Source organism: Mustela lutreola, chromosome 9, assembly GCF_030435805.1.
Source record: "Mustela lutreola isolate mMusLut2 chromosome 9, mMusLut2.pri, whole genome shotgun sequence".
In the NCBI taxonomy this organism is placed as follows: domain Eukaryota; kingdom Metazoa; phylum Chordata; class Mammalia; order Carnivora; family Mustelidae; genus Mustela; species Mustela lutreola.
In genome coordinates this window covers 60,156,323-60,175,362 of record NC_081298.1, presented here as the reverse complement: position 1 = coordinate 60,175,362, position 19,040 = coordinate 60,156,323, and the positions used below count along the sequence as shown (strand labels likewise).

The 19,040-nt window shown below is 40.8% G+C and overlaps 1 protein-coding gene and 1 long non-coding RNA gene across 6 annotated transcripts; one reads left to right on the top strand and one right to left on the bottom strand.

Annotated features, from left to right (window-relative positions):
* Positions 1-775: 775 nt before the first annotated feature.
* LOC131808324 (uncharacterized) lies at positions 776-3,881 on the bottom strand. Of its 3 annotated transcripts, none has more exons than XR_009344777.1 (4): positions 3,530-3,881; positions 2,880-3,289; positions 1,886-1,942; positions 776-1,460 (listed from the first exon to the last, which is right to left on the bottom strand). It is a non-coding gene; the product is annotated as an uncharacterized LOC131808324 (long non-coding RNA). The 3 variants fall into 3 exon arrangements; XR_009344778.1 differs by having other exon boundaries at positions 2,893-3,289; XR_009344779.1 differs by lacking the exon at positions 2,880-3,289.
* A 20-nt stretch (positions 3,882-3,901) lies between these two features.
* C9H2orf49 (chromosome 9 C2orf49 homolog) lies at positions 3,902-16,193 on the top strand. Of its 3 annotated transcripts, none has more exons than XM_059134327.1 (5): positions 3,902-4,077; positions 6,146-6,312; positions 10,165-10,291; positions 10,438-10,540; positions 12,862-12,883. In XM_059134327.1, exons 1-4 carry the CDS (start codon positions 3,979-3,981, stop codon positions 10,519-10,521), a joined length of 477 nt encoding a protein of 158 aa, XP_058990310.1. In that variant the 5' UTR covers positions 3,902-3,978; the 3' UTR covers positions 10,522-10,540; positions 12,862-12,883. The 3 variants fall into 3 exon arrangements, with proteins under 3 accessions (XP_058990310.1, XP_058990307.1, XP_058990308.1); XM_059134325.1 differs by having other exon boundaries at positions 3,904-4,077; positions 10,418-10,540; positions 12,862-16,193; XM_059134324.1 differs by having other exon boundaries at positions 3,903-4,077; positions 10,165-10,540; positions 12,862-16,193.
* The last annotated feature ends 2,847 nt before the right edge of the window (positions 16,194-19,040 follow it).

The following is a 19,040-nucleotide window of genomic DNA, read 5'->3' as shown; positions in this document are numbered from 1 at the left end:
TTTGAGAACCCTTGATTTAGTGGAATATGTGAAAGAAAGACCCACCTAATCCAATCCTAAGGCAAAAAAGTAATGTGCTCTAGAAGTTTGGTCACAGGAGAGCTGAGTTAGGAAGTGCCTGAGAATCAGGAAAGGTTTGCTCATATTCATTCAGTGCACGCTACTGGTCTCACACAGTGTTGGAAGCATTTTGCTGGGTACCCAGAACCCAAAGACAAAACAATGTTTCAAGAAGCTCATGAAAGGTTATCTATGGGATGAGTAGTTGAAGTCCACAAATGCATCTTTATTATGATCTGATCATAAAAAGAATAAGAAATGGTAATAAAAATATAACCATTAATTATTACTGCGGCACTGAAAGTAGTTATTTGAAACTTGAAGCAGAACTGTTGTTCTAAACACCTAGAAACCCAGGTCAAAAATGTGAAGAACTCTTCAAACTGTTATATTCACTTTGAAGTTCCTTAACTTTTTAAAAAGATTTTATTTATTTATTTGACAGACAGAGATCACAATTAGGCAGAGAGGCAGGCAGAAGAGAGGCAGAAGGGAGCAGGCTCCCCACTGAGCAGAGGGCCCAACGTGGGGCTCCATCCCAGGACCCTGGGATCCTGACCTGAGCCGAAGGCAGAGGCCCTAACCCACTGAGCCACACAGGTGCCCTGAAGTTTTTAATTTTATTCATGCTCAAATATATTTTTGAGAATACTAAATATTCATAACATAACTATCTTAAATATTACACTACCAACAAGGAGAATCAACGCCCAAAGTCGTCAGTACATATTTTATTCATGACTCATTCATTGAACATTTACCGAGTACCTACTAAATACAAGCATTGTGTGTGCTACTAACCAGATGGGAGACTCAGAGTAAATGTGTGCACCCTGTTCTACAGGAACTCATAACCTAGTGAGGCAGTGCCAGGCATGGAAGTTTTATTGGTATCCCTCAGTTTGTTTTTCTCAAGTATAGGCACCAAATAAAAATGTTAAAGAATAAAACCTCATGATTTTTGAGTAAAGAGAAAATTCTTATAAATACTAAACATAAATACTGTTGGTTACTATAGAATACTCACAGATAACAGAGTAGCAGGAATGAACTTTAGTCTACAAACTCAAATGTGTAACAAATAGAATTTTTTTCCGTAACTGAGTTTTATTTCTTTTTCAAGCCCCCACTCAGCCTCAGTGACAATAATTTTATCAACAAAGGCCCTCCCTCTTTCCCAGGCCTGTGTTAATCAGGTCCGGGAATTTCTAAAGTGCCAAGATAGGAAGCCGGAGATGTCAGGTCCTAGCATCACTGGTCCCCACAGGGTTCTGAGATGTTCTTTGTCCACTCTAGTGTTTGGTTTTCAGTTGCATTGTTCCGGTGCTGACAGGCCTGGTCCTTCCAATCAAGGCGACTGCTTAGCTTGAGGATTGAGGAATGTCTGTGGCTTCCTTGCCCTGTGATGTGGCAGAAATTTCTGTGAGGTGGCCCTTTTGCCCACACATATTTGAAACATTACCTCAGAACTTGTTAGAAATGCAAATTCTCCTTCACCCCAATTCCTAAATCAGAAATTCCGATTAAAGCACAGTCACCTGCCACAAATTCTCTCAGGCTCCATCCCCCAGGCTCTGCCCAGGATGCAGTGGGGGCAGGCTTTATCAAATAGTCTCTCTTTCCTTAGGCAAATGTTTGTGTTTGAATCTACTTCCTCCTCTCTGAATCTGAGGTTTTTTCCTGCCCCAGGAGATACTCCCTCTAGAGATTTTTGGTTCAGAGGGAACTGGAATTATCTTAATGGATTTAGTTTTAAAGCGGAGAAGTACGTTTGGGAAATTAACAAAAACGGGGGGGGGGGGCGGGGGTGGAGAACAGATCTTACCTTTCACAAAACATTTTTGCTGATAAAGAGCTTGAGGCTTTAGATTAGGTGATTGGTCTAGAAAACCACAGGGTAAAAGAGCACAGCAAGGATGTAAATCATATTTTCAGACTCTTAAGCTCAATTTTTCCCCCACCCACACCACCATCCTGCCACTTGCTTCCTTTGATGACAATCAATAGACTACAACAAATCTCCAGTTAGTGGCAACAGAGGAAGCACTTTACACTGTCTGGCTCCAACCTCACAACATTGCCTTACAGTGTCCACTTCACAGGTGAGGACACTGCAGTGGGGAGACATGAAATATTTGCCCTAGGTGAGTGCTGGAGCCAAGATTAAAATCCAAGTCTGGGCCACTCCAAAGCCTGCCCTTTCACCAGTTTTGTAGACTGCCTCATAATTATGGTTGAATACTTTCTAAAAAAACAGCTACCAGTTAATAAGCACCTGCTCTGTGCCAAGTGTGTTATATAATCTGTACTCCTTTGATAATTCTTCACAGATGTTAGCACAGCAATTTTTTCTGATAAGATTGAGGCCGAGAGACTTAAGTAACTCACCCATGGTCTCGTTTTGCTGCAGGAAAAAAAATTTGAACTAAGGTCTAGTTTTCAAGCCCAGGCTCCTTCCAAGACAACTGCTTTTGCCATTAAAACAACATGCCTTCTAGAAAGGGAAATGAGGATAACACCAGCCACACTAATTTCACTATTGTTATGAAAATGTAATCAGATTTTGGATATAAAATACCATGATTCTAATACCATGAAGTTAATGCACTTAACTGCAAATTAGAACATCCAAATACCTCCCTCAGCTCAGGTCTAAAACTCCGTTCTATTTTGGGCAAGTCATTTCAATGTCTTTCAGGTCAGCTTCCTCAACACTAAAATGAAAGAACCGGACTAACTGAAGTTTCTGCCCAGTTTTGAAAGTCAATTTCTAGATAAAATATCATATACATAAATGATAAAGAAAAATTGCAAAACACCTCTAAGCCTTACATGATCTTTTTGATTTAGCATCTCACTTATTTTCCAATGCTTCTTCAAGGTTTATCTTTTAGCGTCCTCGGAGTTGCTCACATGTTTTAGTGCAATGACTTCCAGTAAGAGGATGCATCTCAGAGTTGCTGTTCGCAAAACACTTAGACCAGCCTGCAAGTTTTAAATGTGCCTAATGTTTTGGGATGTGTATCTCTCCTACAAAAGATGAAAGAGAAGTAGAAGAGAGTTCTTAGTGAATTGCCAAGGATTATATCATCGCGGAAACCTACAAGAATACGTTCAAAACTGGTACTTCATAGTAGTTATAAGAGCAGAGAAAATGTACTTAAGTGCCTGGCTTGCTACTTCCTCAATCTCTGGTCTTCAGCAAATTACCCAATGCCTGTTTTCTCACCTGGAAAATAAACATTCTCATAACATATACTTCATAGTGCTATTCTGAGGAGCAAGATTATCCATATTAAATCCAGTGCCTGGCACATCGTTAATGTCTAACAAATGTCTGGCCTTTTCACTAGTAATTTTGTTATTATTTCCATACGTGAGCAGGTTAATTCAGAGTATTACTTCAGGGAATACTTGAGAACCTACTATGTGTGAGGCCATGGGGTTACAAAGAATTAAAGTCTCTGACCTAAGATCATCATCTTGAAGGAGGATCAGGAAACAGAAACAATTTCAGAAGCGACAAGTGCCATATACAGAGGTAAAGGACATCTAGCTGCCCCCCCCCCCTTTCCCGCGAGACTGCCCTAAGGAATCCCTTTGGCTTCTGCCCTGGACGTCACAGAAAGCGCGACCAATCGTGGCCCGCTTCGGGATCTTCGTTTTTCTTGACTCTTCTTGTAGGAAGTCAAATGACAATCGTTTTCTCTGAAGACGTCCTTCCGCTTCTTTCGGTCCCGAGAGTCCTCCCTTAACAAGATCTGTCCCAGCACGCCGGTCCGCCACCAGATGCGGAACGCGACGCCAGGCGCACCAGGAGTGACGTCACACTCACTACCCCCCGCCCTCACGTCACTTCCGGGACGCTTCTTTCGTGGAGGCTTGTGGGTAGCCGGCCGGGGTCTCCTGGCGACGACGATGGCGGGGGATGTGGGCGGTCGCAGCTGCACGGATTCGGAGCTGCTGCTGCACCCGGAGCTACTGTCCCAGGAGTTCCTTCTCCTCACCCTGGAGCAGGTCGGGCGCGCCGGGACGGGTGGGCCATTTTGGAGAGGGGTTCGGACTTGAGCTGGCCCCAAGTAATCCTCAGTGGCAAGCGGACACACCCGCCGCCGTCGCCCCTCCCGCCGGGTTTGTGTCACTCTCCACTCCACACGGGCGAACCAGGTCGCCCCACACCTCTATCCGTGAAACAGAGGTCCTTAGAATATCAGGAATTCTTGAGAATTATGACTCATCCTCTTGGGTATTTGATGGCTCTGACAGAGGAGTCCTAGGCGACTCGAGCGGCCTAAATGTGTGCGGGGGGTCGGGGGGCGGAATCGTAGTAGAAATGAAGGGTAATAATCAAGGACTGTCAGGGCTGGAAAGCGTCGGAGAAATCGCCCTTTGTTCATATCCCCACCTCGTTTAAAGATGAAACTCAGTCTCAGAGAAGTGAAGTGACTTTTATTTAAGGTCATACCATTGCTAAATGGGGGAGAATTCAGGACTCCTGGCTCTCAATGCAGCATTTCCTCTTTTCGAGCTAATGTGACCTCACACAATCAACAAAAAACAAGACAAAAGAAGAGATGAACTTGGTTTAAAGTCGTAGAGAATTACTGCAAGTTTTCTTGTGGTTTTAAGTACCATATTTTGTTGCTTTCTATATGTTTACGCCTTAGTACTCTTTCGCTAATTTCCTTCAGCCCTACTGAGTAGATTTATGGAGGTTACCTTTCCCCTGAGGTTCTCAAACTTTTTAGGCACATCAGAATCACGAATCACCCCAGAGCATGTTAAAACACAAATTATTGGGTTCCATCCCCAGAGTGTCAGATTCAGTAGGTGCAAGGCGTGGCCTGAACATGGGCATTTTCAACAACTTCTTGCTGCTAGCCCAGGGACCATAGCTCAAGAACTACCACCCTGGAGCAGTAATTCCTAAACTACGGTGCCTATGAATTATCTGGAAATGTTATCCAGGGGACTCTCCAGGGTTTTTTCATATTTCTGAGTGAATAGAGGGTGAAAACTGATAACAAAGGATGGTCAAGTATAACAGAGAAAAGTAATATTTGTACTTTTAAATTTAGAAGAAAAAAGTAATCAGGATAAGTTTATCAGAGTACATAGATTGGACTTGATAAATCCAAACTCTTTATTGTAGCTACTCCTTTTCCTTGTGCTGCATGTTTTCCATGATGTTGAGAGCAAATTGGAAAGTGAGGGAGAATGAGGTAATTTAGAGAGGAATGGCTGGACAGTGACTGGAAGCTACTTGAAAAGACTGGTGAAAATATGAAGGGCAGTTTGTAATGATGCACTCTTATCAGTACAGTCATTAGTAAGGGGACTACAGCGTCCACCTGTAGGGCCATTTGAAATCTTGGTAGTTGACTTCAATTTAAGAAGTATTATTAGGGAGATGAGGGAAACAGTATTTGGGGTGAGACCTCCAGCCCACTCCTTTGATCATGATAGTCACACTCTGGGTAACTTTTTGACAGCATGCAGTAATAGTTATCGTTGTTGGCTTTTTTTTTGTCTGATTTCCCCAGGAAGTCTCCCATTTTCAATTTACCTCATGGATTCCATGCTACTGGAAATGGTCTCCATGCCTGATGACTGACTGACCAGTTGTGGACTGCAGTCCTTGTCACACTGAGAATATATGATCATTGTCTTTTAAGATGAGCCTAAACTTAATATTTGCAGAGGTTAACCTCCGAAATACTACTTATAGTACTATGTGGGATTGCAGTGTACTTGAAGTCCCTATAAGTTCCTATACGACTTAAATAATAAACTCACACTTAAATAACAAATTCTGTAATTACAGTAAATACATAGTAACGGTATAATTATAGAATGGTAAATGTAAATTAAGAGTTAAGTTAAATTAAATTTCATATGTTTTAAATTGTAAGTAAAATAATAAGTATTAAATTATATTGTGGAAAATAAGTTATAAAATAGATACTTATTAAGCGTTATAATTATAAAATTTATTACTTAAGCAGGAATGTTCTACCCTGTTAGATAGGTAGTAATTACCATGAAGGATGTTATTTTGAAATTACTTTTGTTTCCTTTTTCACAGAAGAACATAGCTGTTGAAAATGACATAAGAATAAACAAAGACAATCTCACTGATCTTTATGTTCAGCACGCAATTCCGTTGCCTCAAAGAGATTTGCCAAAGAATAGGTGGGGGAAAATGATGGAAAAGAAAAGAGAGCAACATGAGATGAAAAATGAGACTAAAAGGTACTTGGTAGTGGTTGTGGTTTTTATCTCCTATGACTTAACAATTTTGCTTTTCTTTTTTTTTCTCCAGGTAAAATAAACTTAGGTAAGAAAAATTCATTTACTCAATAACTATTTATTGAGCATCAGGCACTGTGCTTATAGCATGACTAAAACCAACAATTCTCTGCTCATATTTTCAATTGGGAGAAACATAATTTTAAAAATTAGCTAAAATACATGGTATGTTACATGGTGATACATATAAATGCTAAGGAGAAAAGTAAATCAGGGAGAGAGATTGCCATTTTAGGTAAAGTGGCCAAAAACAACCTCACTGGGAAATGTCATTTCAGTAAAGAAACCTGTAGGTGTTATTTAAGAGCAGCAAGCTAGCATTCCAGACAGAATACTAGAGCCTGGGTCAGGAGTGTGCCGGTCATAAACCAAGAACAATAAAGAGCCCATCAAGGCCAAAGCAGAGAGAGTCAAAAGGAGAGTAGAGAAAAGAGGTTTATTGGAGGTGAGTAGGGGAGTTTGTTGGGTTAGATCCTGTAAGGCTTTGTAAGTCATTGTAAGAACACTGGCTTTGCTGTGAGATAAGAAGCCATTGGAAGGTTTTGAGCAAAGTGGCGATATCATCTGATGTGCATTTTAATAGCGTCACTGTGGCTGCAGTACAGAGACGTGATTTAAGATAGGGGAAAGGGAACAGGAAAATCAATCAGGAGGCTGTACTGTGATCCAGGTGATAAATGGTGGGGACTTCGACTGAAGTAGGGAACTTGGTAAGAAGTGGCTGGAGTCTGGAGGTAGAGCCAACAAGATTTGCTGAATTGTGAGAAAATGTGGAGTCAAGACTTTAAGGTCTTCGAATAATAAAGAAATGAAGGAACTGTCATATAGCTTCAGGGACACTAAGATTTTTTTTTTTTTTTAAAGATTTTATTTATTTGACAGACAGAGATCACAAGTAGGCAGAGAGGCAGGCAGAGAGAGAGGAAGGGAAGCAGGCTCCCTGCTGAGCAGAGAGCCTATGCGGAGCTCAATCCCAGGACCCTGGGATCATGACCTGAGCCAAAGGCAGAGGCTTTAACCCACGGAGCCACCCAGGCGCCCCGACACTAAGATTTTTAAATTTCAGAAAATTTTTCATAAAACCACAAGCAAATTTCCTTCTTAAATGGTTATGTTTCTGTAACAGTGATAGATAGTTTAATGAGAACAAAGTGTGCTAAGATCCTTGAGTGGGCTAGTTATTTCGTTTCCTGTGTCTGTTTTATCACAAGTGGGCGCTATTGATTAATTACTGAATTTATTTTTAGAGCCTTCTGTTTGTAAGGTACTGTCATTGGCAGCGCACTAGTGATTGTGGGAGAAAGTGGAATGAGGGCTGAGCGTAAGGGCGAATACTGGCTCCAAGTTGATGAGGGGTGTTAATCTCTAGTTACAAAGAAGAACTCATGATTGGTAGGGGGAGTATTCCCCAGGTATGAAAATAGTTGAAGAATGTAACATGTATGCTCATAGTTATTTTGGGAAAATGGTCTTTCTTTTGATCAGGAACACATTCAGTTCAGATTAAACATCATTTTAGCTTGATGGTTATATAGTGGTATGGGCTACATATTAGTGTTAGCTTTTGTAAATCTGTGGTTATGCCAAATACATCTTCGGTTTACATTTGTTGATTCATCTTTTTAAAAAATCTATTTTATAGAGCGGGCTTGAGTGAGTGGTGGGAGGGGGAGGGGCAGAGGGAGAGATAGTATCCTGAAGCAGACCCTCAGCTGAGTTTGGAGCTCATAGGCCAATGGGCTCCATCCCAGGACCCTGAGATCATGACCTGAGCTAAAACCAAGAGTTGGCCACTTAACTGACTGTGCCACCCAGGTACCCCTTACTTTTGTTGATTCTTTTTTTTTTTTTTTTTTTTACTTTTGTTGATTCTTTTTTTTTTTTTTTAAATTTTATTTATTTATCAGAGAGAGAGAGGGGGAGAGAGCAAGCACAGGCAGACAGAATGGCAGGCAGAGGCAGAGGGAGAAGCAGGCTCCCTGCTGAGCAAGGAGCCCGATGTGGGACTCGATCCCAGGACGCTGGGATCATGACCTGAGCCGAAGGCAGCTGCCCAACCAACTGAGCCACCCAGGCGTCCCACTTTTGTTGATTCTTAATAAGAAAGTATTTTCTTCTTGATCAGCATGTTCATGCATATTGTCCTAAGCAAAGCTTCAGTACTGTTACTTCGTATGATGATCTCTTTAAGCTCCTCAGTATCCTTTTTGAAAGGATTTATGACTTTTTTTTTTTTTAAGATTTTATGTATTTATTTGACAGCATAAGCAGAGGGAGCAGCAGGCAGAGGGAGAGGGAGAAGCAGAATCCCTGCTGAGCAGGGAGTCCAACATTGGTCTCGATCCCAGCACCCTGGGATCATGACCCAAGCTGAAGGCAGACACTTAACCATCTGAGCCACCAAGGTGCCCCGGATTTGTGACTTTCTAAAGAAAAAACCCACAAATTTCACTCTTTTTTTTTTTTTTTTTAAGATTTTATTTATTTACTTGACAGAGAGATCACAAGTAGGCAAGAGGTAGGCAGAGAGAGAGGGGGAAGCAGAATCCCTGCTGAGCAGAGAGCCCGATGCAGGGTTTGATCCCAGGATCCTGAGATCATGACCTGAGCCAAAGGCAGAGGCTTAACCCACTGAGCCACTCAGGCGCCCCACAAATCTCACTCTTGACTCAAAATCTTAAAGCTGGAAGGATCTAAGAGATTGTCTGGTATTGTTGAATTAGCAGTATTGTGATATGCCCCAGGTCACACAGAGCGAGGCCCAGATCAACAGTGCAATGCTTCCCAAACTTCAGCATGCCTCTGGGATCTTAGGTTGAACTCTCACAAGCTGATGAGCCCTGCTCTCTCTGATGAGCCCTCTGTTTCCCTTTGGCAGCGGCACAGTGTATGTAGGAAAGTCATTTTTATCTGCTACCAGATGATGTTCTATGGTAACCTAAGAATTGGTGAGTTTGGCCAGTCACCTAGGATCTGGTTAAAATGACAGGTTGAAGCCCCAGATTCTGCATTTCATAACAGGCTTCCAAGGTGATGTTTACGCTACTGGTCCCTCGACCACACTTTGTGTAGGAAGGCTGAAGTGTTCTTCGTAGTAACTGCTCAAGTTCTTGTTACATGTTTAACTAAGTTTTTTTTTCCCCATAAATCTGTTGTTTCACTTGAGGTTTAATGAATAGTAGACAAATGAATGTTTTTATTATTTATCTTTATGATTCAGAGTGGAAGTTAGGTTTTGCAGAATCTAATCATGAAGACTTGCCAAATTTTAAAATTAACATTACACAAATATTATAGTTAGAATTTAGAGAGTGCCTTGGCTTTAGTTTAGAGACTGTTGATGAATAGAATATTCTCATTGTCTATAGAGTGTCGCTGTGGTAGTTTTGCTATAGTTTTATTAATAGTTCATTATCTTTTTAAAATAATAACTGATACATAGTCAAGGTAACCTTATCAATTAGATGGGGTGATTTTTAAAACTTAAAATTTTTAGTTGCTAGGAAATCTTGTTTTAAGTTCTAGGGTTAATTGGTTGGTTGATGTTAAAAAAAATTTTATGTGTACATTAAAGCTAACTTAAGTTTCTTGTCAATAAATATTTTATACTTTAGACATCAGAAAATTGTCACTTCATTTAGGATGAACATAGAAAATTTCATTCCTAGGAGTCCTCCGTAAAATAGATGAGTCTTACCAGTAAATGTTTTCTGGTCATTGTTTTACTTCTGAGTTCCTGCAGACTGGTTTGCATTGCAGATGGTATTTTTCAAGAATTTATCTCTTTGATTTCAGGACTAGCACTGTAGATGGGTTAAGGAAAAGACCCCTCATCGTGTTTGATGGAAGTTCAACAAGTACAAGCATCAAAGTGAGAAAGACAGAGAATGGCGATAATGACCGGCTCAGGCCTCCCCCTCAGGCAAGCTTTACCAGTAATGCCTTTCGAAAATTGTCAAATTCCTCTTCAAGTGTTTCACCCCTAATTCTGTCTTCCAATTTGCCTATGAACAATAAAATGGAACACAATAATAATGACACTAAACAGAACCATGACTTAACGCATAGGAAAAGTCCTTTGGGTCCTGTGAAGTCCCCACCTTTGTCCCCTGTTGGAGCTACTCCTGTGAAGTTAAAGCGAGCGGCCCCTAAAGAAGAAGCTGAGGCTGTGGTAAGTGTGGGGCGGCTTCTGTGCTAGTAAGAGAGAGGGGATGGAGTCTCTGAGTGGGGAGGCCTCGTGGAGTGGGTAAGGGTAAGCTGGGCCACAGGCAGTTCTTGAACTCTTAAATGGTCTGACTCTTCCGTGTCCTTTTTAGTGTTGACTCCTGGAATCATAAAATCCGTGATGATAAGTTAATGTTTTTTTCAAGTCTACCAAACTTATTTCTACTTAAAATGTCTTAGGCACTTTCCCTAGACTTTTGTCATTTCAATCCTTTAACCATTTGGGGGACTAAAAGAGAAAAATATTCCTTTGTTAGTAAAGCTCAGAATGTTAAGTAGTTTGTCCAGAGTTACATATCTATTCAGTAGCATTTTGACCTTCATTCTGTTTTATACTTAACCTTAAAACCACACTAGAGTATTCAGAATTTATCATAGACCTCCCCTTCCCTCAAATTTATCTGTCCTTGGAGAGGTAGGGGAAGTAGGGGAGTGTCCTGTGTTGGACTGAATTATAGTTAAGCATTCGGATGCTTGGATTTCATATACTGGCAAATTTGGTACTGATAGGCAATATATTTAGAGTTTAATTTGTGAGAGGGCATAAACATGTATGTGTATGTATATACACTTATATGTGTGTTTATATGTACAAATACATATGTATATACATATACATACTTGATTCTTCCTTGGGCTTCTCAGAAAATGATTTTACTTTAAACATCCAAGCAGTTTTATATTATTCCTTATCATAGTTTATTTGCCTTAGTCTATTTAGACTGCTCGATATAATACTGACTCGATGGCTTATACAACAGACATGCATTTCCCACAGTTCTAGAGGCTGGCAAGTGCAGAATCAAGGTGCTGTCAGGTTCATTGTCTGGTGAAAACCTACTTCCTGATTCGCCCTAGGCTGCTTTCTTTTCTTTTCTTTTTTTTTTTTTTAAAGATTTTATTTATTTTATTTGACAGACAGAGATTACAAGTAGGCAGAGAGGCAGGCAGAGAGAGAGGGGAGGAAGCAGGCTCCCTGCTGAGCAAAGAGCCCAATGCGGGGCTCAATCCCAGGACCCTGGGATCATGACCTGAGCTGAAGGCAGAGGCTTTAATCCACTGAGCCACGCAGGCGCCCCCCCTAGGCTGCTTTCTGCTGTGTTCTCATGTGGTGGAAGGGGCAAGTAAGCTCTCTGAGGTCTCTTTTCTAAGGGCCCATTCATGAGAGCACCTATGTTGTGATTTAAGCACTTCCAAAGACCCTGCCCCCTAATACTGTCACATTGGGGATTAGATGTCAACATATGAATTTTGAGGGGACATGCATTCAGTCTGTAGCATTCCTATGGTATACTTTGACTTTATTATACTCTTCAAATTGTGTGTCAGAGGGATCAAAACTCAGAGTAGTTCAAACATTGTAAAGTAGTAGCAGAAAGAAGACTACCGTAAATCTGACCAGTGTTTGGTTCTTCCATTGGTTCACCCTTTCAGCTACCCTGTGCAATAGCACAGTTCTTTTTCTCATTTCACAGATAAGGAAATGGAAGCTCAGATAGTTTAAATAAACTTGTCCAGGGTTTCAGAGTTAGTAAGTGGCCTGGTTGCTATTTGAATACAGACCTATTTGACCTCTGCATGAGCTTCTGTCTCACCAAGCTGCCTTTCCACTTCATTTTTGTGGGGCAGAGGAGGAGGGTGTCAGAGAAGAGTGGGAAGGAGGGAAAAAAAGTAGGAAGAATAATCTAGACCTCAAATATTATAATAAAAGAGTTAGCCTTGAGGATTTTTTTTCAGTCTCTTAAAACACATCTTTCTACTCAGAAAAATTTTACTCTTTCAGAGGTATGATTTTTTTTTTTTTTTTAAATTTACTAGTATTAAGATCTTGGATTGTGAGATTGAGGAAGGCGATGGGGTAGGCAGGAAAGAAGCAGGTCTGGAGTCCTTAGTCGTTTTCAATTCTGAGTGCACTTCAGGATTACCTGGAGGAGCTTCCAGAAAACCCAGACAGAAATCGGAGCCTCATCCCTGCCACCTTGTATGCATTCTGACTTAATTAGTTCTGGGATAAGACCCAGGTCTGGGTATGTTTGAAAGTGTTGTGGGTGATTCTAATATGCAGAGATTTGAGAACCACAGCTGGAAAAAAATGGGTGGCAGGCGAGACGTGCATTTCCCAGTCTTCTAAATCTTCTCCCACCAGATGGCAGCAGTGATCTGCCATTCATATATTAGTAGTAAACTTCGGTGGTTTCAAGTGCTCATTTCAAGTTGTCCTCTGACATTTCTGCAGGTGTAAACTGGTTTCTGTTCATGTCTTTTCAGAATAACCTGAAGCCCCCAGAAACAAAGAGGAAGATACAGCATGTTACATGGCCCTGAAGGAAAGTTTCCAAAAATGTAAATATAACTGTAACTGTAGTTTTTCAAGCAAGTTCGCATATATTGACAGTATTTACAGAGATCCTGATTATTGTGGAATTTTCTTAAGAGGCTTAAAATTAGGTTTGAAAAAAAATAGTCTTTCCTTTCCCCTTCCTTTTTATTATTATTATTTTTTTTAATTTTTGCCTTTTGTGCCCTTACTAGGAAAAAATTTCTTTTTAAACCAGGTGACTTAGTGTAAGTCATTTATATTGATCCCAGTCAATCATTAGCTGCAAGTCTGATACAAAGCATCTGATGAATTTTAGGAATTATTTTAATTACTCGGTTTCAGTATTTGGGGGAATTTGAGGTTTTTGTTTAAACCCAAAATATTTTAGAAGTTCACAATTTTTATTTATTTTCCGTAGCAAAAGAATTTAACAGTTTTTCCCAATATTTTAGTAAATACTGCCAAACTCCTCCTTAAGGTTCACCAAGAAAAGCATATTTGTAGTGCTGCCAATAAACTATTCCAAATATACAGATGAAATTGCTGTTCTTGAAGTGCTTACATTACTTTTTCCCATAAAAACCAAAAAGGGAAATCAGTGCTTGCTATTGTTCCTTCCCTTGAAGTTGTAACAGAATTGGTGTATTAGGAGTTGATTGGTCAGTCTCACAGCTGGTCCACCCTTTAAGATGTCCCTGTCATGCAGCACTCCTCACTATTTTCATGAGCAGTCTTTGATCTTGCTCTGGGAGCTCAGGTGTCACTCCTTCCTAGGAGCTTCATCCTTTCCAAAAGAAGCCGACTTTAAAATCTTCAGGTGATGTAGTCATGTTCGAGGTGGTAGCTTATGGCAGAAGGTTTGGCAAATAGGAGGAGGGGGGTGGAGTTCCAGCACCTGAGAGAGTCCGGGAGGGATAGTGGTGAGAGGTGGGATGCCTAGCATGATCTGGAGTAGGCAGAAGAGGAGATGCCGACGCCGGGAGTCACCGCAGAGTGACCTCGTAGGAGACAAGTACCAGCCGGATGGGGGTCCCTGCTGGGGTAACAGGCAGCTTCCCACAGGGCTGCCGCACACACATCACCCACAGAGGTTTTGTGTTCATGTTAAAGTAGTGTTACCGTCCCAGTCTGATGGAAGTCGGTGGGAACATACGGTAGACCTTCTAGCCACATGTTCTCCTGTCCACTTTTTTGCCTTGTATTTCTAACCAAGTGTGGAGGATACTTTATACTTTTTTCCTTATATGACTGATCTTCACATTGGGGTTCGCCTTTTCATTAACTTTTTACAGCAGTCTCCTTCCTCTTCTGATTTGTTAAAACAAGTATTTTAGTTCCGCTATTAAATAGCCTTACAAAAAATTCATTCAGCCTGGGAGGTAAGTACTGTACTAAAACTTGAACCCTCTAGTTTTTAGCCATTCTGCCTTTATCCAGACTATAAATCTGTACAGATAAGACAAAATCGATACATACTATGTGTTGCATAAATTACTGATGTTACGCCAAGTGAGTGAATAATAGAGTTAACTGCACAGCTGATATGTTCAATATTATTGAAGGACAACAGTAACCCTCCACGTAACTGTATATTAAGGGATATTTTAAAAGTACAGATTTTAGGGTAGAATGACAAATTCTATTTGATAATTCAGTTGTCCCTTCTGCTTTCATCTGCGTTCCTCTCTTAGTTAAGAGAGAGTTAGCCATTTGACGGTTTTAAGTCAGTGGAAACTTATTTTAGTTACTCAATAAAATTAATTTTTAATTTGTATATTTAACTTACAGAGTAGGTTGGTAATAACAGCTGAACTGTGTAACATTGTTGCTTCAAATTGAAGTTTATATTATGAACATTCAGAATCAATGCTCATAGAGCAGCATATTATTGAGCTATTTTGAGTTTGAGTGTGGAGAAGTGCTAAACCACGTAATGTGTATTCCATAATACTGACATCTTGGAGCACTGTGCCTTCTCAAGGTGCATAGATATAGCTTGTCTTGAAATGTCTTCATCCACGTCATGACGCGTCCTGAGTGAGGGGAATCTGAAGCAGAAGTGTCGAGCATCTTGGGTTTTGAAGGGTTGCTTTGGTGTGCTTTAAAGTTTGGAAGGACTCATTTGGAGTGGCAGACAACTTTGGAATACCGTCAGTGAATTTTAGGAACATGGGTTAATGTTGTTGCTGTTGATTTCATGTTCCAACAGAGCCACCTGTTTTATTATCTCGGTAGGCAGCTAAGTGGTCGGGTCAGCAAGTAGGTTCTGAGGTGTACTTTCAGGCGCTTTACCACTTCCTGCCATAGGCAGAGGTCTTCTTTTTTTTTTTTTTAAGATTTTATTTATCTATTTGACAGAGATCACAAGTAGGCAGAGAGGCAGGCAGAGAGAGAGGAGGAAGCAGGCTCCTCACGGAGCAGAGAGCTCGATGTGGGGCTCGATCCCAGGACCCCAGGATCATGACCTGAGCCGAAGGCAGAGGCTTTAACCCACTGAGCCACCCAGGTGCCCCAGAGGTCTTCTTTTCTTCCCTTCTTCTTCATGGCCCGTTTTCTTTTTCTTGTTCTCCTTTCCCATGTTTTAACTTACTCTGCTTCCATTCTCCATCCTCCTTTTGCAGACCGTAAGTATCAGGCTTAGGTTTGCACGTCATAATGCTTGGCCCTATGCATTCATTGAGAAGTGAAGATAGGATGACCCCCGGTCCTCTTACATTTGAGGGATCACAGACTGCTGTGTGAATTCTGGAAATCTCAAGCCCCTGCAGCACCAAGGGCCCCGAATTGCTTCCCCGTGGCTGTAAAGGCAGTACAGTTTACCACAATAGCTTTAATAATCTTGACAGCTACCAGGCACTTTGGAAAGTTGGTTCAACTGCTACTAGGAGGCCATAATATTTTTGCTAGAATTAAAATTCTTCAGAATTGTAATTATTATTTGAAATAATATTTTGGTTGACTTCAGTTTTGAGAGAGGATTCTAAAACTGGTCTAGAGACTCACTCAATAGCAATGACCTTTTTAAAAACTTACATTAAGTAAAACTGCCAGTAGATTAAATCACATGTATGTAAGAGCTTTCTCTATTTACTACTGCTCCACTTCAGTAATTTTTAGAGGCTACAAAATGGTCAAAATGTTTTTAAGTGTGCTCTTTTATTAAATGCTTGTGCAGGTTTTGTAATTCAGTACAGAAAGTTCAACCTTGTAATGTACATTTTTGTATGTAAAAGGTCTTTGAAGTAGCCTTATCCTTATTTAAATAAATTGAATAAAATGATTGAGTAGGTCTGTCATTCATTAAAAAAATAAAATGGAAAAACGTTCTATAATGACTTGATCTCTTTTTATTTGAGCAGAGTATATGGCGGAAAAGTGTTATGCTTTATATAGTACAGCCTTCTGTATGAGGATTGATTGGTATCAGGCATGATGCTGGTCGTCCGGCCACGTCTCAGGCACCCCCCCCCCCCCCCGCTGTGAGGAGGCAGTGGGCTAGAGTGGTCAGGTGTTTGGACAGCCTGAGGCCGCTGGGGCTGCCACAGTGACTGCCGCTATGCTTTGACAGATGGGAACAGGTCCCTTGAACCTTATCCGGAGTGAGCTCTCTTACACACTGAAGCAAACCAGAGGTTCAATTGAAGGATTATTGTGTCTGGGGTGATCTTTAAAAAGTACACTTCTAAACTGGGATGTTAATGTTGGAGACTGAAGCCCTAAATTTAACTACCTGGAAACATTTCAGCTTATTTTCTACCTTGAATTTTAAAAAATAGGTCATTTTTTGGTATGGACAGAAAAGACAAAATTTGTTTTCATTGTTTTTACTAAAGCACTTTTTACTGAAGTGCTCTGTTCTCCCAGTTTCTGTTAAACCCAGTTGTCTATCCTGGTGTGCCAAAAAACCAAAGATGGGTACGTTTCTGCTCAATGAAATAACAGATAATTGTAATGACAGCAAATCAAACCAAGAAATGAAATCGAGATGTGGAAGGGAGGGCAAAGAGCTACTTTAAATGTAGTGGTTAGGAAAGGCCTCTTTGAAGAAATTATTTTTAAGGGTTGACAGTTCTGGAAAGCTTTCAGGAAAAGCATCATCCATATGGTAGATTTTTAATGTCTACATATTTGTTACTCCTTCCATCAGAGATGGAGTCTGTTCCCACTGCTTGAATATGGAATGGCCTTGTAATTTGCTTTCATCAAACAAATGCTTCTCTCCCTGTGGAACCCCTGCTGCAGGCGCCAGAAAAAGCCTGCTAGAAAAACAGCAAATAGCACTAACCACCAGACGTGACTTAGCAACCACCCCCGCCCCCCCGCCCTGCTAGCTGCCAGCGGACCACAGCTCCATGAGTGTCCCAGGTGAGGCCAGCCCAAATATCTGACTCAGAGCATCCTGAGTGAACAGAATAGGGGTTGTATTAAGCCACACTAAGTGTTGGGGATGGTTTGCTACCCAGCATTAAATAACATACCAGTTAAGAACAAAGTGAAAGCCCTGAGGCTTACTAGGATTTCAGAACAGAAAGCATGTGGTTCCATGATCAGTCAAAAGAGCAGGGAGAATATATAAAATGAAGCCAAAGCAGGTAGGTGGGAGCAGGATCATGTAGGATTTTACCTAGGCCATGGTAAGGACTTTTGATTTGATTCTACAAGCAGATGGAAGCTGTTAACTATGTTTCAGACCTAATCAGACATTTAGTTTAACCAAAAGACAAAAAGACTCTCTAAGTAAGTAATAGCCCTAACCTTTTTTCTTTAGTAAAATTACCCAAGTTTTTTCGTTTTCTTTTCCAATTTATTTGAACTAAAATACGTAACATTTTGACAAACGTTAGGGAACTAAAACACCAATTATGGCAAAAGCTATTTTTCATAACTATAGAATTACATCTAAAGCTAAGCTTTTTGTTATATCTGTCCTGCTATGTAATTTTTTAAAATAAGCTTTTAAGAAATAAACCTTTTATTTTAGGGAAGTTTGACGTTTGTAGAAATCACCAAGATAGTACAGAGCGTTCCCATGCACCATACAACGAATTTCCCCCATTACTGATACGCATTAGTATGGTATGTTCATGAAAGTGAATCAATCCTGGTGCATTATTGTTACCCGAAGTCCATAACTTCACTTGTATTTCCTTTTTACCTAGTGTTTTTCTGCCCCAGGATCCCATCCAGAACTCCACCTTACATTTTTAGTCAGCATAACTCTTTAGACTCCTCGTGGCTGTGACAGTTTCCCAGACTCCCCTTGAATTTTTGATGACCTTGACAGTTTTGAGGCATCCTGATTAGATATGTGGAATGTCTGTGGTTTGAATTTGTCTTACGATTTCCTCAGGATTCAATTGGGGCTATGGATTTTGGAGGGAATGTCACAGAGGTAAAGTGTGACTTTCAACCCATATTAACGGTACATACTATCAGTGTGACTTAACTGCTTTTGAGGTTAATCTCGGTCACCTGGCTGAGGTACTGTGTGTCAGTCAGGTTCATAGAGAACTACTCTTTTTTTTTTTTTTTAAAGATTTTATTTATTTATTTGACACATAGAGATCACAAGTAGGCAGAGAGGCAGACAGAGAGAGAGGGGGAAGCAGGCTCCCTGATGAGCAGGGAGCCCGATGCGGGGCTCAATCCCAGGACCCTGAGATCATGACCTGAGCCAAAGGCAGCGGCTTAACCCACTGAGCCACCCAGGCACCCTGCATAGAGAACTACTCTTTTTCCTCCTCTGCCCACTGTATTTTTTGGAAGGAAGACTTGAGTAGGAAATATGCTCCACCTTTACGGGCCAAGTATCTACATAAATTACTTGTAATTCTGTACAGATTTATCTAGTCTCCTTTATTTATTTAATAATTTATGTCAATGTGGACTCAGAATCTTACTCTTTGTATGTGTGTGTGTGTGTGTTATGTTAGTCACCATAAAATACATCCTTAGTTTTTGATGCAGTGTTCCAAAATTCATTATTTATGCACCACGCCCAGTGCTCCATGCAGTACATGTCCTCCTTAATACCCACCACCAGGTTCACCCATCCCCCAGACCCTCTGCCCTCCAAAACCCTCAGTTTATTTCTCAGAGTCCACAGTCTCTCCCTCAGATTTAACTC

Bases quoted from the DNA above. Each gene is read 5' to 3' on its own strand.
- C9H2orf49 (XM_059134324.1), top strand. From the start codon at position 3,979: ATGGCGGGGGATGTGGGCGGTCGCAGCTGCACGGATTCGGAGCTGCTG. The intron at 4,078-6,145 runs GTCGGGCGCGCC...CCTTTTTCACAG, and splicing joins TTCTCCTCACCCTGGAGCAG to AAGAACATAGCTGTTGAAAA. The intron at 10,541-12,861 runs GTAAGTGTGGGG...ATGTCTTTTCAG, and splicing joins AAGAAGAAGCTGAGGCTGTG to AATAACCTGAAGCCCCCAGA.